The sequence below is a fragment of the Dermacentor variabilis genome, chromosome 6 (assembly GCF_050947875.1).
Source record: "Dermacentor variabilis isolate Ectoservices chromosome 6, ASM5094787v1, whole genome shotgun sequence".
NCBI classification, from domain to species: domain Eukaryota; kingdom Metazoa; phylum Arthropoda; class Arachnida; order Ixodida; family Ixodidae; genus Dermacentor; species Dermacentor variabilis.
The window spans coordinates 176,891,179-176,911,023 of NC_134573.1; the positions used below are offsets into that span (position 1 = coordinate 176,891,179).

At 47.1% G+C, this 19,845-nt stretch overlaps 1 protein-coding gene across 5 annotated transcripts in view; it reads right to left on the minus strand.

Moving 5' to 3' along the window:
- The window catches only part of Ars2 (arsenic resistance protein 2), a 90,422-nt gene that overhangs the window by 63,628 nt on the left and 6,949 nt on the right, over window positions 1-19,845 (minus strand). For 3 of the 5 annotated variants that reach the window (XM_075696924.1, XM_075696922.1, XM_075696923.1), the window contains exons 3-4: window positions 19,633-19,737; window positions 14,250-14,426 (exon numbers count right to left, since the gene is read on the minus strand). In XM_075696924.1, the coding sequence (XP_075553039.1) occupies window positions 14,250-14,426; window positions 19,633-19,737 (282 nt within the window). The remainder of the gene's footprint in view (window positions 1-14,249; window positions 14,427-19,632; window positions 19,738-19,845) is intronic. The other 2 variants (XM_075696927.1, XM_075696926.1) reach the window with 1 other exon arrangement.

Genomic DNA, 19,845 nt, shown 5'->3' on the forward strand with positions numbered 1-19,845 from the left:
CACTTACAACAATATTCAAGTGCCACAAAAATTCCGTTGTTGTAACTGATAATTGTTATAACCGGGTTGCAAAAAAAAATATCAAAATAGGGGATGGCGAAGCTGTTCAAAAAAAAAAAAAAAGACTATAATGACGGCAAGGCCAGTTCTCCTCCCCACCACCTTCACTCCATCCGGCTCCGATTGTGTTGACTTGTTTAACTGCTCAACTCTCCTTCCTGCACGCTCCAATCGCTTGTTGTTAACAAGCTGTGGCTGTCGGCTTTCAAGAATGGCACTGCTACAACTGCAAAGAGGGGTCACAGGTGGCAAGTGACATACGAGCTCTGCCGAGGCATCCCTTTGGTGGCCCCAAAAGGCGCCTTTTAAAGAATGCAGGAATGTTGCCGCAGCAGCATCTCAGCTTGAGAAATCCAGAAGGAAGGCTGGGACGAGATCGTCACAAGCATTTCGCCATGTACTTCCCACTGGCTTGCACGAGGAAACCGCATGTCCATCAGCCTTTCTTGCTTTACGCGAAGCTTGCCGACATCCTTCTCCAAGACATCCAGGTGCTCCACGTAGCACTGCGGAAAGCCCCTTACGAAAACAAGCCCCTGAGGGACTGAATCACCTACAGGGCCTCCTGCTGGAACAATGTTGAGACAGCCTGCCCTACCGCGTCTTTACTGCCATTGTGGCCATCACTGTTGCTATCTGATGCAAGCATATTTGTGACGATTGCCTCATCGTTAGAACTTTGTTTCCAAATCTATAGCAGTGCGTTTTTTCGTGGATCAGCCATCTTCCATTTCGGTAGCAGCGGCGGCAGCATTATCAGCGCAGTGGTACGGTTCATTCGTGTTTCAGAGGGTGGTGCGGCAGAGAGCTATGGGCGCAGCCCATTTGTGTTCAAAGGGGTGAAAGGGCGACGAGAGAGATGCACACGAGGCTGGCGTGATCTTTCATGGAGAGAAGCGCATGGCGGCAGTTGAGGTGGCAGGCGATCGTGCAGCAGCTCGCACTTCACTTTTTCTTTTTTTCTTTTCAAGGATTTCGCATTCCATTACCTTTCAGCACGGACGCCCAGCAGCCAAACTTCATCATTATAACCAATAATACAGCATGGGGGCATTGTAGTAAGCAGATTATTCCCCCATAGAAAACATGCAAAAGTTGATGGTGCAGCAGCTTTTCATTGTTATAACCGAAATATTGTTAAAACCAGTATCATTATGATTGGGTTCGACTTTATTGTGTAGAACCAACAGCTGTAAAATCACCTTGAAAGTTGTAGTAAAATTTTTATTTTTTATTTTGAATTACGTACCTATATATCAAACTTTTTGTGATCCCCTTCAGATGCGATATATCGAAGTTTGACTGTATCTTAGCTGCACTGTCAGACATACCTAATTGGAATAAATTTCTTACTCTTTATAGTTCAACCCTACCATACATTCAAGAGTGACAAAGTAAACACAGAAATTGTAGCTAGTTTTGCACGGACATCCTCCAATGTGAGCATAGCAGCACTAAAAATTTTCGTCACAAATGACCACTGTTCGATAGGCAGATTGAAAACATTAACAAAAGTAGTGACATGTCCTTTAAATGCAATCATGGCATAATGGAAGTACAAGCAGTGACACGGAATGTTTTTCCATCTTTAAAGAACAAAAATAACATACAGCATGAAGGACAAGGACAGTGATAGACGACATACACAGCGCTGACTTCCAACAATATTGTATTGCGTTGCCACATCGTGTGTATATATACAAGAAGAGGCATGCGCAGAAAATGTACGACAGTCACATGGGGTGTTCTAACAGCAAGTCATTGAACTAAGAACATGGTAACCTGAAAAATAAAAATATAAAAAAATATAAGCATTACGATTTCTATCTGTTTAGATACGAGACTTCACCAGGGGTCAGCGCGATTGAGGGCGCACTAACGCAAATACTACCAAGTTTTCTGATCTGTTCTTAGTTCAATGACTTGCTGTTAGAACACCCTATGTGACTGTCGTACATTTTCTGCGCATGCCTCTTCTTGTATATATACACACGATGTGGCAACGCAATACAATATTGTTGGAAGTCAGCGCTGTGTATGTCGTCTATCGCTGTCCTTGTCCTTCGCGCTGTACGTTTTTTGATCATGAATTACCAACTAGCCCAAGCAACCACCCTAGTTAAAGAACAAATTGCATGGACAAAAATAACTTTGTGCAACATCAGTACTGCATGCTTACTGCGTTTTTCCACATATAGCCCGCCACCGTACATATCCTGCACCCCCATTACAACAACCCGGAAGGAAAATAAAACTTGCGGAAATAACTGCACATGACAACACTCATATCTTTGCAAAAACAGTTTCCATTCGCAGATGCTTGACTCATCCACGTCTCATCTTCGGCCAGCGGCTCAAGTTCACCTCCTTTCCCCCCCATCCCCATCCACCTCTCTCTTTTCAGCGATGCTGATAAGGCTGGATTCACAAGACGGACATGATCACAGACAAATCAGTCACATGACACATAATGCGAATCGGATCACTTCGCAGCTAACATTCACATGACGGAGGATGACAGCACAGAGAGAGCTGCACTGGCATCAGCAAGGCAATGGAGCAAACACGCCCAAGTCAAAATTCCCAACGGCCATCTGCCGTTGTGCCATCCGGCCATCCATGCAGACCGAGGACGAGCTCCAGGAATGGAGTTTGTCGGTGCCACGTGCACTATTCGCGAACTACTGAACCCAAATTGGCAACTCGTAAAAAGGAGGAGAATGGTGAAACATGAGGAAGGGGAGAAGGAAGCATCAAAACATAGGGGTGGGGAGAGGGTGGGGTGTTCCCTAGGAAATAAGGAAACATTTAAAAGGGCCCTGAACCAGTGTTTATCGAAATCGAGAAATGCATTTGAAGTTAAATTGGACTATTTCAGAAATAGTTTGCCGCAAGAAGTTCTTCAATGCATTCCGCAGAAGTGGAATTATTGGCAGTCAAAATTCATGGTGTTTCAGCTCCCCCTCAATGATTTCAATCACCAAGGCTATGGCGGAGTGGGATGTGCCCACAACACTCCACCTGCTGAACATCACCGTGAAGCGCAGTTCAAATTTGCTTTTGGATTTTCACAATGATTTTTCCGATTATGCAGCCTACATGTCGAATATAGTTATTCTCAGTGAGCCGCAGTGTGCTCAGCCAGTGGATTAGTCACGGCAATTCGCGGCGGCCATGGATTCTATACTACATAGCAGACCACAGCTACACGCAACTACAGCGTGTGGTGTGTGCAAGACAGGGCTAGAATGCACACTCGCGCTCATGTACACCTGTCTGGCTGTGCTACGTGGTGCGAAATAGATTTGTTCTGCACCAGCATGTCCGACAGATAGTAGCCACTTCTATTTTATGCATTTTTGAAGCTCATTACGAAACAAAGTCTGCCAAGGCGTTTAACCAGGAGCAGCCAGGAGGCCAAGAGTGAGCACGCACTGGCCAGCGTGCGTGTGGTTTAACCTTAAGTTTCACGTGGCTCAAGGCTAGTTGAGTGTTCAAAACTAGTTGAAATTACCGAGACCCAACGGCTACAACACCAATATGCAAGGTGGCCAAAGTTAATTCCTGTGTGGGTGGCCGTGGCCGAGCATGAGCAGACGATAGTCGGCTTCTTTTGGAAGTACGTAATTATCGAAATTCAAAAGCAGATTTTCACTTACTTCAGCCTGTTTATTAAACTGTGTCAATAACTATACACATTAACTATAGGAAGTGCATTGAATCAAACACCCTTCTTGATTGATGTCAGCTGTTGGCCAATAGCAGCCGCATATGGGAATCTGCTATATTATGAAACAATGTGTCTAAATAAAGAGTGAGGAGCAGGCTTCTGTTGAAAAGAGAGCGTTTAAGAAAGGTGACCTCACAATCTGCTTGCGAGATCCACGCACCACACACAACTGCGAAATTCGGCTGAGATGTTCACAGTAGCATATCCTATCTGCTGACTGTGTTTTTTTTTTCACCAAGCTTGAGGGGTGGTTCAGGACCCCTTTATTGGCAGAGAACCTTGCCTTGAAATTGGGCGTCACAGCAGTGCAGCGTGCGCTGCTGTGAAGTCGCACCTCAAAAAGAAAACAACCTTGGCAATCTTCTTGAGCAGATGTGAAAACCCGTGAACGTACAGGATTACTGCCAATTTCTTCGTGCAATTTGTGGGCTTTGTGAATGGGCCAAGTCAAGATGTGGACAGCTTTGATGATTTGAGCAGACTAAAAGAATCACGACAAAGCTGAAACCGGGAAGACAGCATTCTTTACATGAGCTAATTGTTCCTGAATGTTGTGCTCCCATTTTATGGTAGAAAGACTTACTTCAAGCAGAATTTGTATTTATTTCTTCCTGTGTGTAATAAACCAGTCAATTCTTAGTCCAGGGCCTGTCCTGTGCATTTCTACAATTTGTGTTGCCATTATTTTTGCACTGCTTTTACCGTGAAGATCACAGTTTTACAGTCTGTTGCAACTCTGTTTTATCCAATATTTCTTACAAGCATACATGCAGATATTGGCAGAAAAAAAGAATTGCGATTAGGTCTATGCAAGTGGAGTGCCTCTGAAGGGCCAGTAGTGGGTCTCCTTGCAAATTTTGATGACCCGTGGACATCTTGCTGTGTCGATACGAGTGCACAGGAACAATAAATTACACACGCGCTCTTTGTGCCACCACGAACATGCAGCCGTGAGATCAATGTTAATGCGTGGGATCAGCATATTGGTTTGCCAACTGTGGTCCAACCACGCCAAGCTGCTGGCCAAAACATGCACACAGCTGACAGACTTTTCAGACACGGTGGACAGCACATGGTTCTGTATTCTGCAACTATGGTCGTCAGTTTATAGATTGTGCATCTGATCTCACACTCATCACCGAAAAGGTCTACGAGTACAAACATATAAGTTACCATGCCGCCGGCAGACTTTCCGGACATGGAAGAGACTGCAAATGAATCTGTACTTTGCTATTATGGCTGTCAGTCTATAGCCTATGCGTCTGATCTCGCTCTTGATCACTGATAAGGTCTACAAGTGTGAACATATAGGCAGTGAGCTTCCCACGACGACTGGCCATCAGCCACTCCACCAGCTGCACGCACTACTTAAGCCATCAGGCTTAACCAGTCCCACTTTGTCAGGAGTCTGCAACCAAGCTTGCGCTTTCATGCCAATCAACATGGTGGCAACTTTGTTTGTGGCTGCCACATTTGGCATCGCAAGCACGGTTCATGCCCTAAACACCATGCGGCATCCGATTTAAGTTACTGCCATTATATATTCATGCTAGGGGTAGGTGGCAGCACTACATGGATTGTGCACATCCGAAAAATCAGGCTTTTTGAAAATCAGTGACTATCTGACATTTTTTTGCAACCAGAATATACATAATGAGGCACTTGCAAATAAAACTTATCTTCGCTATAACCGATACAGTGATGGATCCCGAATTCTCGATTTCATTTCACCAGAAAAATACTTCATTCAAATAAAGCATGATCAACTAAATTTTATTATTTTGTTATCTCCGATAATTTGTTACATCAAAGTTCATGATATCGAGATGAGACCTTGACATCAATGTTGCTAGTAGATGGGCCAATACAGAAAATACATATACAGTCGAATCTCGATAATTCGAACTCAAAGAGGACCGAAAATTTGTTCGAATTAAAAAATGTTCGGATTAAGGGAAGCTAACTGAATAGCGGACTTACCTGCAGTGGAACATGTGCACTGAGCTAACACATGAGTGGGAAGTTCCAGAAGATTTATTCACATGTATTTACAAATTATAGTTAATAGGCGTATCGGTGCTCGTACTGTGATAAAAGACGGCGGGTGCATGCGAGCATTATTAAAAGGAAACATAACATGTCCCGTGACAATGGCCCCTTCCAACGTTTGGTATGCTTCACCGAGCAACACTTCTGTGTTGGGGAGAAGCTGACTTTCGGAAACCGGCATCGTGCAACGCGCCCTGCTTTGCGCGCTCCCAAGCCATTGGCGAGGATTAAGAAGGCGGAGTCGACGCCATTGCTAACAGCGGCGAATTGTTTCAATGAAAATCATGGCAATGAACAACAAGAAGGTTGATAGAGAACGCCGAAGTAGCTAGGCCTAGCGTTACCGTGGTGTAGCTACGGCTGCAGTGCATCTGTGTGCGAGAGCGCCAGCTCGAGGTGGCAGAATAATCAAAATGGCGGTGGTGGTGGTGGCCTCAATTAATGCCGTTTCGTACCTGCGGTTATGCGAATCCAGAAAATCGGAGGGCGAAGGTTTTTTGCGTCCGTAATTTCAGACGTTCTTATATACTTTGACTTTACGGAGTACATGCCGGTGCCGCGAAGGCGTCCGAATTATCGGGCATGCCCGAACAATTGGGGGTCCGGTCCGGAAAACCAGTCATCGTCTGTACAGGACACCCGTCACTAACAGAAGTAATCCGTGATGCGCGCCTGCGCACAAATTCCCGCCACTTTTTTTTTTTCCACGCGGCATTGAGGGGTCTCTCCTAATCTCTTCCTCTATGCCAGGGTCAGAGGAATGCTGGTTGGAGGCGCTGTCGCGTGATTTGGCAGGCTGCCGAGAGCATTCTCGGAGCACAGTATGTTCAAATTAACCATTGCAAATGCTTGCATGTTCGAATTACCGGGAGTTTTTGACCGTTGGGATGCACATAACTTTGACGGGAACACAGCGTCAGTTCGAATAAACTGAAAGTTCAAATTAAGCGTGTCAAATCAGCAAGATTCAACTTGCGAGCATTCTGTCGCAGCGCCGAACATGTCCAGTATTCTCGTAACCACAGGTGAGCTGGCCGTTTAAACGGATGGGTGGAGGCATAAACTCAAGCTGATGAAGGAACTTTAGCATATACGTACGTTGCAGCTCATCCCATGAAACAACACGGTCAAACAGCCAGGCCCTGTCCCCTTGCGCTTGCGTTTACCCGAATACCAGACTCGCGAAACACTATTGTGGTTGTGACCTCCGGTGTAAAGCGATAGCCGCAAACGTGCAAATCCTGGATCAGATAGCGACCGTCTGATGTAATGCAGCCACTCCTGCTCGTCTGCTGCCTTGCAGAGGGACACGGTGTCGCAGCTTGACGTATTCCGAGTCGCTACATTTGCAGCCCACAACACAACAAACGTGAATCATGGTGCTCGCGAAAAAACCGAGACCGACACTGACCGCGGAGCTTTCACCAAATGGAGCACATTGTAACACAAGAAGATGATGCCTTCTGTGTGCCGCAAGTTCTTAAGCGTAGTGAGAAATTGTTGTGCGTTCTCTTTCTGTTGCTTTCTTTTTATAGAAACAAATTAACTATGATTCCAATTATTATGAACAACAAGCTGGAAAAATTATTGATGATGCACCCTGGACAGCCAATCGGATAGCTCACCTTACTCGCGTCATTAGGGCAATGTACATCAAATGGTTAGGGGCGGCTGAAAATTCAGCCGAGCGGTAAGCTGCGATCGACAGCGATGTACATCTTTATAAACTTATAATTACACACTTTACACAGAGCACTTATATACGTTGATTCATGATTAGAAGGATTTACTTTAATGACTCAGTATGTTTGTACAAAATCGTCAAAATCGTTTCAAGGTCCCTTTAAAGTTACTTACTTGTCTGGTGTTTGCCCATGGGAAGTTAAATATGGTGTTGGGAAAAGAGAAGCTTGTGTTGAGTATTTTGTGAACTAAACAAACAATCTTATAATCTCTTAAAGCCGTAAATGAAAGTATATGATTATCATTAAGCTGAATGTTACTAGAGCGATAAACAAAGGAATATGTTGTTATTCTGAGGGCCACACTTTTGCAACTGCAGTAAGCTTTATATGTTAGGCCACATATTTCACAACAATAGCCCATGTATAACAATGAAACGAAGCAAAGCATGAGGAAAATATTGCCGCGCACGAGCCAGGTTATAACAGCTGAAAGCTAGTTTCTTACAGACAGCATTAATTTGTTCTCTCCAATGGAAGTGACAGCCTGAAGCAACCCATTGCTTTAAAAAGTACATTAAGCTCCCAAACAATGTAGAAATTATTAGCACACCCAATTTTATAGCAAGAAAAATGAGCCGGGTCATGTGCTGCACAATCGAGGCTAGTTTCCAAAGGTCAGCTTTACCACACAGTTCTTAAAGTCAGCTTCGCCGCAATTTATTCGTCTTATGTGGTAAAGCATACAAAAACCGCGAAGGCAGTTATGGTATCTTGTTCGATTGCACTGCACAGGCAATATTTGGCCCAATTTTCCTGAGGAAAAGAAAAGGCTAGTGTTGGAATTGGGTAAATACCATAATCAGACACTGGCGAGCTATGGTTATTACTTCAAAATCTTTATAGGGCTGGCCAAAAATAGGCGTTTTTGACAGGAGACGTGTGTTCAACACTTTCACTTCAACTAAAGAGGTTGCTATTGGGGACACCATAGGAGTCAGGCACGCATGTGCCGACTAATGGAATTCAAATTATCTGGCAGATAATTTGGCAGATAATTCATCTGGCAGATAATCTGGCAGGATCAAAATAACAGAAGTTGGGGCCGATATAAATGCATGGGCACTGGCTGAAACCTTTGACCAGGATCGAATTAACTGAAAAATCTATTCACCCAAACTCGAATCCCCAGAAGTCTACTGTATATCCTCCCCTATCAAAGACCCCACTTACGTAAGACTGCAGCAAGGTGTCTACCAAATTATTTTTTTCCAAATTTCCTGACATTTCCAGGTTTTCCCTGACATTCTAGGTGCATTCCCTCACTGTTCTCATGCAGCTGAGGAGATATGCTAGCGATAAAAGTTGTGGGCGGCATTAGAACTGACTGCTCAACTGCACCTCAATGCGGGCATTGGCGATAGTGACATAAAAAGAAGAGTGCAAGCTATGAATTTTCGCACACGTCATGAATCGAACTAGCCCCTGCTATTATGATCCACCAATAACCTGATACACACAAATAGGCTAGTAAAATTGTAACCTACTATTTGTGTTTGTCAAACATGAAGTGACCTCATTTTATGGGCTGATAATCATAGCCACAAGCCTGCTTGGGAAGATTTCGGAGTATTGAAAACGAGCCTTTGAGTGGTAAAAACTGGAAAACAGGGCACTTGCATAATTCTACAAATCACAATGTTTTATTAGCCTTCTTTGGCTGCAAGAGCTCTATTACAATAAATGAACTATGAAAAGACAACACCTGTAGATTATGGAAAGCAAGGAGGTCTCAACCTGCACATCCTTGAAAGCTTTTTCTTTTTCAGTTCAAGCTCCTTTACAAGAGCAGCAGCTCTCTTCTCTTTCCTGTCAACATCTGACACATCAAACCATTCCAGTTTCTTCCTCAATTCGTCCTTCTGCCGGATGATAGCACCACAGACCATGTCTACCATCTTGTCTGTTACATCAACTTTTGCAACACCACCTGCAGCAGACACTTCATCATAGACTAACCTTTGTGCTACAAGAGACACTTCCTTCATGTTCTGCATTAGACATTCCTTATTTACTGAAACACATGTTCCACAGAATTGCCATGCAAAAGGCAAAGGATAACTAACCTTCACAAACAGCAGCAGTTCTTTATGAGCACTTAGGCAGAGTTCAAGACATAGTGTTTCCAAGCACTGCTCCTTTCAGTGAAAGTCTCGCATACGTGCATGCGCAAAACTGGTTGAGCACACTTGGACATAAGATCGATATGCCCTTTCTACTTGTAAACCAGTAAGCCATCTGTGCTCTATGAGCACATCTAGTGCAATGGTTAGCCGCTTCTAGCCAGCTTGCACTGATGAGGCACAAACTGCTGGTCCAAGTAAATGGCCCCCATCGTCAAGCTGAACTTTAATGGTGACTTCTCCATTATCTTTTGTGAGCAGGCCTTGATGAAGAGTATATATTCTTTCTTAAAGCTCACCATGGCAACCTGAGAAGGTTTGGCGATGTTCTGAAGCTCAGTTTTGGCAGCAAAACCAATGTCGAAGGCAGATATAGGAATTATGTTCTCAGAGTTGTCAAGGTCACTCCTGTGCAATTTGGACATCGTGCCAGCAGTGCTCAGCATTTCTTTTGTGAGAGCACGACAGGCCATCCAGGGTAGACGCAAAAGGAACCATTTGTTTCTCTGACTGAAATTATGCCAGAAAAGGTTCTAGTTCTTCTGCAATGGAGAACATAAAAGTTAGCAAGTTCTTTTTTTTTTCTCCTCTCTTTGAGCACCCGAAATATGTGACTAAGTTCTGGAGAACTTGAAACCTCCTCACAATAACCTTGGTATTATCTAGCCACTTCACTGAGCAGAGCTTCAGTGGGAAGAGAGTGCCTCCTGTGTTGCTGATGTAATAAGCTCAATGTGCAGGCACATTCATGAATAGGTTGTATACGCTGCGAAGAAACACCACAATGTCCAAGTGTGTCACATTGGTTCCCATTTTAAATGTACCGTTCACACCGCGCAATCCACAGCTCCGTATGTCCAGAACATTTTGACTCACATCAGATGCAGCAACCTCCTCTTTTAGGGACCTCAACAATTTCAAGTTAATGTTTTGGCCGTCCATTGATATTTGAAGGGTTTTTGCCTGCTTAATGTTCTCAGTAGCTTTTCTGAAGGAAGCAGATAAATCTTCTGTGCGAGTATGACCTAAAAAGCACATCAGGTAATCGGTTTTCACACTGGCATCAGCTGGGTCCCACAACCTAATGCATCCATTTGCTCCTTTTGCGCAAGCTTGTTCAGGGACTCGAAAGCCATGACCATGGGTAACACACCATCAAGTTTTAACAGCAGTTCGTTTCAAAAGTACATGACAATACCATGACAAAATGTATAGCTGACTTCGTCCTTCCCAAGTTTAATTTTTTTCGCGATGACGCACATGGGAAACATCAAGCAGGGGGGGGGAGGGCTGCAGGTGCTGCTGCAGGATGAAATGATCCATATATTGACGCAGCGTTCGGGCACCAAACAAGTGCAGCTTTTGTGACACACCTTTTCACCGCAAAACTGCTTACTGAAGCTCTCACGTCCAGTGTGACAGCCAGAGGCTTCACAGCAGCCCTTTCAGTATTCGTCCTAGGTACCACGAGGGCATGATCAGTAGTAGCAGTCACAGAACAGGCAGACTGCGAGTTGAGTCGAGCACTAAAATGTACACAAAGGTTGGTCTGGCTAGCACTTCGTGGCGAGCTCATAGCAGATCGGTGCTTCTTGATTGCAGCGTGGCTGGCGACCGCTGTGTTGCCAATGTTGCTGAGTGAGAAAGTCTTGTGGCATACCTTGCATTCAGGCCTACTGGTGTCGTCCAGCACTGCCATGATACATGACAAGTACACCGAAACATTTGGGTTCACCCAATCAAGGTTAAATGAGCACTTCTCTGCAGGCGTCATCGCAGCTCACATACTACATGCCAGGTTGACAGAAGAATGGCAATATGGCAGCCACCCAGGGCGGGTTGGATCGGATTGAACCTGGTTTGCTGGCTTGGCTATATTTTTTTTTCTTTTTTAGTAGGCAGTCTAAAGCTATACAGTAGAACCTCGTTAATTCGAAGTCCGTCGGACCTCGAAAAATCATCGAATTAACCAGGTTTTCGAATTATCAAAAATGGACGAAAAACGAGAAATAAACGTACGAAATGTGGCTGTATCGACACTGCACCTCTAGCCTGAAAAACGATCACTTGAAGTACCGTATTTACACTATTGTAAGGCGACTCAAATGTAAGTCGAACCCCCCATATCGCGTGACAGCAAAAAAAAAAAAAGAGCATACTTGAGGGCACATTCGATAACGAAAATTTATCAGTAGCCGACATGGTCACTGGACTACTCATCTTCACTAGTGCTGCCATCCTCATCATTGCTACGGTCCCACAGCGCATCGTTGTCCTGCGAAATTTCACATTTGGCAAACGACAGCACCACGACATCTTGTGAAACAGCCGCCCACTCCGAATGCACCCAACCACACGCAGCGGTCAAGGAGGCTCTTTTGACAGGTCCGGTTGGCGTAATTTCGCAGACTTCTGCCGCCAGCCACTTGTACTCACAGCGGAGCAGGTCCTTAAAGATCCGGGCTTGTTTCATGACCATGTCGCACTTGACTGGCAGGGACCGATCGCGCATTTCAGCGACGTACGTCGCAAGCTTAGCCTACAGCTCCGGAAAGCGTCCAGACTTCGGCACGTGGGAAATTCCTCACTTGCCGTCACAGGTGAAAATTTCGCTTCGCTGCAGTCGCCACTCTCGCACCACCTGTTCAGAAGTATCGAACTTGCGGCCCGCTGCACAGTGATTTGTTTCTTCGGCGTAAAGGATGGCAGCCCTCTTGAACGCTGCTGTGAACGAGTGCCGAATGATTAGTGGGCCTGGAGCACTCATGACGACTGAGGAAGCATAGAAGTAGCACGTAGCCGCCAGTCAAGTGGAACACGTCAAACCAATGCCTTTCGTCAAACTATAAAGAAAGCTAAGCGCAACAGGCAAAGAGAAACCCGCGAGCAGTGCTCTTCCATGAACTACCGATACTCCCCGCAAGCGTCACCATTCTGAGGGTGCCGCCGCGAATGGAACAGCGGCGCTCCCATCAACTATCGACACCCCTCATGAGTGTTGCGTGCACTGTAAAATTCTAAAAAATGTTGAAAAACTCTTCCGAAAAGCGAATAAACACGCGGGATAGCGAAAAGCTACGGTTAGGGCCATAGAGCAAACATAAAATTCTAACTACGTTGTAGCTCCCGTTGGTCTCGCTTTTTGGGCGGTGCCATGTTTTGGTTTTGAATGTAAGTCGACCCCCCAACTTCAGATTTTCAAATTTTAAAAAAGTGGTCGACTTACAATCGTGTAAATGCAGTAGTCATCGATGCGTGACTGCTTGGCGCGGTAGTTAGTCACACCGTTGGCTGCGCCCTCCAGTCTGCTTACAGTGCGCAGCAATTCACTGTTACCACCGCGGATCACGGAGGCACGGAAAAATCACGGAGGCCATGGTTTAAACTGACGTATTATCTGGATATGGGCACACTGGCTGTTCAAATTATCCGGCAAAATTTGCATGCAAACTGTTGGGACCGCCAAAAACCTTCGAATTACGCGAGATTTCGAATAAACAGAGTTCGAATTAACGAGGTTTTACTGTATTATAGCTAGGTCCCGTAGGCACGAAGAAAGAAAAGCAGGTTTTTATTTTTTATTTTTCCAGCCTGGACGAAGGCACTTGCGTCCGTGAGTGTCGTAACAGTGTTAGTCTGGTCTCTCATTTATTATTTGATACGAATGCGCAAATATTGGCCTCACCGGAATGCTCTCGAGCCAGGCTAAGACATGCAAATGCTTTATCGGCATGAGTTGCATTGCATTATTTTTGCATTTGCTGTGTGATGCTTAGAAATAACAGCTGTGCCTAGCCATTTTCGAAAGCTTTTGCGCCGCTGTTCGCTGTAGCTGAAGCCAAGGGAGCGACTTTAGGAGCTTCGATCTAGGGTTAAGATTGTTTCTGTCAACCTTTGCACAGACTTCCCTCTGTCAGTTTCAATGACCTGGCTAGGTTTTTTTATGGATTCCATAACAATTCCTTGAGTTTTCCAGACGGGTTGAAATTCCCTGACAATTCCAGGTTTTCCCAGTTGATAGACACCCTGCTGCACATATGAAGCCTAGTATATACACTCAAGAGGAAGCATTAGCTCAAAGCCAACTGTTAGATTGCCCAAACTGGACAAATATGATGTATGATGATGCCATTGTTACATTGTTAACGAGGTGAATTCTGCAAAAGTCCTATTAATAAATTAGTGGCAATATTGCCCACTTTATATGGCCTAATACTTGCAATTTACACAAATGTGAGTTTATTTATTGACATGCTAGAGTTGTAATCATGATGACTTTTCTTTTTTAGTCTTAAGGCATCATTTGAGGCTGAAAAAGATCATAATAATAATAATAAATAAGTATTTTGTAAAGAAGATTGACAGCATGAATCAAGAATCTGCCCAAAGCGCTTGCTTCTTTTAACAGATGCAACAAACCTCATCATAACCGGTTCAGTGGATGCCAAGCAGAACAGCTTCTCCCTTCCCATGCAGTAAATTTAGCTGTAAACCCTTGAGGTAAAGCTTCCCCTCAAGAATTGGTGTGTAGGTGACTTGGGTTACCTTTGTGGACCCCCAGCTTGGCCCATGCTGTGTCCGTAGCCACCGTGCTGCCCACCCATGTGCACCATGCCACCCATGTCCTGCGGGGGGCCACCCCAGGGACCACCTGCGCCCGGGTGGTGGCCGCCCACCGGAAAGCCGCCACCGTCAAAGCCACCGTAACCACCTCGGTCATCCCTACAAAAACGGGCAGGCAGAAGCAAGTCTCAGGACTGCACCAAACTATGTGCAAGTCCCTGTGACATGCATGCTTCCTGTCAACCCAATGCCAAGGTAGTGCAAGCACACTGAATGTTACAGGCAATAATGTTTACGTCTCAAGTTGGTTGCTCATCACATATAACGTTATCAAATGCAGAACCTAGGCAGCTAAAATGAAAAGAACAAAATGTATTGTGCAGGAATGAAGCTGCATTCTGGGGCAATCATTCTCGAGGATCCCCCATTCGGAATGTCTTGTTTCACTAAAAAACAAGCTGGAGTGTAGTTTGGATGGATTTTGGACATGGAAATACTTTCCATCAGTGCTGTTTTCATATCCCGCAGTTCACCACAGTGACAAGATTTTCATGGATTGTTTTAGCAATTGATTTTAACGTCTTAAAGCAACATGGGGGCTATGAGAGATACCGTAGTGAAGGACTTCACATTTATTTTGACCACTTATGGTTCTTGATACTGTGCACCCAATGCTAGGGACACAAGTGTTTTTGCATTCCACCCCCATCAGAATGTGACTTCTGCAGCGAGGAATTGGGCCTCTGACCTCATGCTAGGTGGCAGAATGCCACAGCCACAGAGGTAAAAATCTTGGGGTTTTACATGTCAAAGCGCCGATATAATTATGAGGCACTTCATAGTGGAGGGACTCTGGATTAATTTTGACTGCCTGAAGTTCTTTAGCGTGCATCTAAATCGAAGTACACAAGCGTTTTCTCATTTTGCCCTGATCAAAAAGCAGCCACTATGGCTACGATCGAACCCGTGACCTCAAACTCAGCAGCACAATGCCATAGCCACCGAGCTGCTACGGCAGGGACGACAAGAATGAAAGTATAGAATGCTCTTTAGAGAGCTTTTGAAATGATCAAATGGCCACTGTTCTGCAAATTGTGAACACTCCCATAGTAGTCTCAATCACCAAAGTGATGCTATAGTAAAGTTATGCCATATTGTCAGTATTGAAGTTGAAATCTGTGGGGACTGTCGTGCAGGCATTCGCATATTCTGCTGTTTATGCCCCTCTCCTTTTTTACCTGCAGCTAGATGGAGCAACAGCCAAGCAGTCACTCATCGGTTGTTCCACTACGAAAGGCCCAGTTGGTAGTTTACACTGGCCTGTTGTTGGAAGGCACACCCAGCCATGTGTGGCACAATTGGCGAAAAGCAAGCGCAGAGAAGGCATCTCCAGGACAGCACAAGGTGCGTACATACTTTTTCTCTATACCACCAGCTGCCATAGGCATTACTCAAACTTGAGCTTGTCTTGATGCCTTGCACTTAGGCTAGCGTGTACGTTGTGTCACTCCTTTCGGAATGTTAAGCTGAAGAACAGTACCTACAGATTGTGCATGGCCGTACCGGCACAGGCCACACTCAACTGAGGTTTATGCTGATGGAGACTGCCCCACACTCTTACAACCAGGCACTTTCATCACCGTGAGAATTTGTGGCATGGTCGTGTGGAGCCTTTGTCCCTTCCCGGCGCAGTGTGGGAAGCCTTTCTCCAATGCTGATGTGCTAGTGGTGCCCATTCAACTTTGTACCTTTGTAAAGAAGCCTCTGCTTCCTGTGCCACCTGGGACCAGGCATTTGCACAGTGCTTGGTGTCGTCGGAGGCAACTAAACCTGCCTCCGTCAACATGGGCAATACTGTGTTTCTTGTGGCGCGAGCTCAGTACTCTTTGGACGTTGAGCATAAGCGAGCTCAGCGGTGTGCTCTGTGGGGATGCGTCTCTCACGCCTCCCCTGAGATCTAGTTTTCCCGCATGGCTCGTCTCCTGCAGGGCGGCTTCGCCCGCCGCGTGGCCTGGCGCCCGCGGCGGTCGGGTGGTACAAGCGCGGTGCGAGGGATGGCGCGAGCGTCGCGCCGCTGCGGGGTTACTCGGGCGTCGGGAGACAAGGCGCTCGGGCTGTTGGGTTCGAGACAGGAAGCGGGACGGTCGTGCCGCACGTGCAGCGACCCTCTTGCCCGGTCGGCGCGCGGCGGGGACGTCTCCCGCGTGCGCGCCGACCCATGCTTCTGCGAGACCACCTCGCGTGGCCGCCCTCGAACGCGCCACGATTCGCGTGACCATACACGTGAACGACCAGGCCTTGGAATCCAGCATGGGGCGAACATATTCGCTCGCTTCCGGTCGCGGTGAGTCAGACTTCTAGATTTGTCGCGCGCCCATCGGCATGTTTTGTGGATAGCAACTCGGCTAGCAGGCACTGATCTATGAAAGGTGCAATGAATGCCCTTGTGATTGTTTGCACTACTGTGTTGTCGTTCCTTTGTCCCAAGAGCACGGGTGTGAGTGAGATTCCACATCTGGCGCCCAACGTGGGGCCTCTTGGGGCATCGGACGATAGTTTTAACAGTTCTGCTTCGTTCGAGACCTTTGTTTGAACCGAAGCGTAGGCCTAGCGTGAATTTTGATCGCTAGCGTCGGCGGCGTGCTTTCTTGAGCGAGGTGATGGTGGCTGTAGTGTGTTTGAACATGTCAACATGCTAAGCCTTTCCGCAAGTGTTTTTTTTAATGAAATTCGTCAGTACGAGAGCCACGTGGTCTGCATCCTGGCAGAGCGAGGCTGAGCGCCCGCAGAGCAGTGGCAAGCCTGAAGCGAGTGAGTATGGAAGCCTCGTGGGTGATCTGAATTTCTTATGTAAATAGCTTCTTCTATCTCTTTGACTCGGATGAAGTCGCGGCTCTGGGAGCCGGGTGGCCGCGGGCCACGGGTGCCACTACGGGCTGACTGGTATTGCGGCCTGGCACCGGGCGCTCCGACACCGTCTGGGACGGTGGGCGCCGTCAACTCGGATGCTTTGTGCACCGAGCGGAGTAGGACCACCTCACAGAGCTGACGTCTCCTCGCGGCTGCCTGTTTTGCGCTCATTTTGGGTGTTTTTCGATGCCGGTTGTTGTCAGGGTAGCGACGCTTTAGGCCTAAGGCTTTACGAAGCTGCCTGTCGCACGTGAAGGGACACAACCTGGTGGACCGTGGCGTTGAGGTGTTGCAAGTTGCTTCCCTCATTCTAGTTAGCCTCGCACGAATTGAAATTACTCGTTCGACTCAAGAAAGCGAGCTTCGTTCACGTGAACTTAGCATCTGAGTAGCTGCCCGATCTTTGCTAGCCGAGTTGAACATCGTACCACGTGGGCGATGCGCATGCATAATTCCTCTCCCTTGCACTACTTTAGTGTTTGCCGAGTGTGTTGAGTTTACGCAGCGTGATTGGAGTCACCCCTGGTTTGCCGTCACCTGCACATCGTCTGCGCTGCTGCCCCGGACTACGATCGAGCCACCCCGGACTACGATCGAGCCACCCCGGGCGATGGTGATGCTGTGGCCAGTTCGGCGGCCTCCTGCATCCAGCTCACAACCCTCGGCGGCGGACAAAAGGGCCGGCGGTCACCGACAGCTATGGCGGCTCTTCCCAGCAGGGCGCGTCGGCGCGAGCGACGCTTGTTCGTACCGACTACTGTGTCGTCGTCTCCGGAGTCCTGGCCTGGCATCGTGCCGTCGAGTCTGCAAAGCTGCCGCTGTGACCGGCGGACGCCAGCGGTGCACCCAAGGACAATGTCGGCTCGCATGTTATGGACAGCGTGTGGACATTTCTTCGGCGCGACCACTGTTTAATGTGCTACCTTGTTTGCGAAGCACAGTTTGATGTTAGACCGTGTCACATGTCTCGCCAGAATATGTAGTGATTTAAGGTTGGGGGGATGTGGGGATGCGTCTCTCACGCCTCCCCTGAGATCTAGTTTTCCCGCATGGCTCGTCTCCTGCAGGGCGGCTTCGCCCGCCGCGTGGCCTGGCGCCCGCGGCGGTCGGGTGGTACAAGCGCGGTGCGAGGGATGGCGCGAGCGTCGCGCCGCTGCGGGGTTACTCGGGTGTCGGGAGACAAGGCGCTCGGGCTGTTGGGTTCGAGACAGGAAGCGGGACGGTCGTGCCGCAAGTGCAGCGACCCTCTTGCCCGGTCGGCGCGCGGCGGGGACGTCTCCCGCGTGCGCGCCGACCCATGCTTCTGCGAGACCGCCTCGCGTGGCCGCCCTCGAACGCGCCACGATTCGCGTGACCATACACGTGAACGACCAGGCCTTGGAATCCAGCATGGGGCGAACATATTCGCTCGCTTCCGGTCGCGGTGAGTCAGACTTCTAGATTTGTCGCGCGCCCATCGGCATGTTTTGTGGATAGCAACTCGGCTAGCAGGCACTGATCTATGAAAGGTGCAATAAATGCCCTTGTGATTGTTTGCACTACTGTGTTGTCGTTCCTTTGTCCCAAGAGCACGGGTGTGAGTGAGATTCCACAGCTCGAATATGCAAAGAAACCGCTGACGTGTCTGTATGGTTCGCTTAGCCTGAACTGGTGGTGGCCGGTACTCTTGCAGGTAAACAAGTCACCATTTTGAGTTTTCAATGAAACTGGAGCCGTGCTCGATACTCGAGAGAAATGTGACAGCGCAGATGTCGTGACTCAGTGGACTCACTCCATTGCAGTGAGGCTTTACGTTGGATACCGAGTCACACAATATGAAAAGCAGGAAAATGAGTGCTTCAGAATGAGACCCCTGAGCCATTCAGAGAATGTGCTTATAACCAGTATGTGAAGACTATGCTGGAAAGCTTGCACTCCAGCTGGTGCGAGAGAACTGTTTTATATCTCATTTATCTTCGCAGCACATGAGACCATGGCTTCCCATTCACAAACTTTTACAAGCCATACTCGCATTTGAAAAGTGCTTGTGCGGCATAACGATCGAAGCTGGCCCACAACGCGTAAGTCTGCACTCCTCAATTTAGCATCACCACTTCCTGCTTGAAGCATGTTTAACGAAAATTCAAGCTACAGGTTAATGATCCATGCCAGCACCATTCACACCAACACCAATTACATGCCTCTCTGCATGCACAATGCCAGCATTAGGCAACCAACAGCAGCTGACCAAAAAAAGAAAGGCAAACATACTTTCCCCGTCATTTAACAAAAATGAAACAAAGTACTGCAAACATGATAAAGTACATGAAATTATTTTTTATGCAATAGACTAAGGCAAGGCATTAGGAAAGTATGTAGACAGCAGTTCTCCAGTCCAAAACACCCATGCAGCTGCATAATGTTGTGCTCATCAGTAATGCAGGCAAAATGTGTGCTCATTAGCTGACAGGCTCACCAGTCTCGCCGCATCCGCTTCACAGGAGGGCTCATATCGTGCCTTGCTGGACTATAACGGTCACTTCGGCTCCTCCGTACATCATAGTCTCGATAATCACGGCGGCTGCAAGATATGACCCCGCTGTTGATTTCACTTTCAATATCCCACATCTGTGTGCTATAAAAAAACTGTTCCTACACATAAACAAAAGTACTTACAGAACACAAGGCA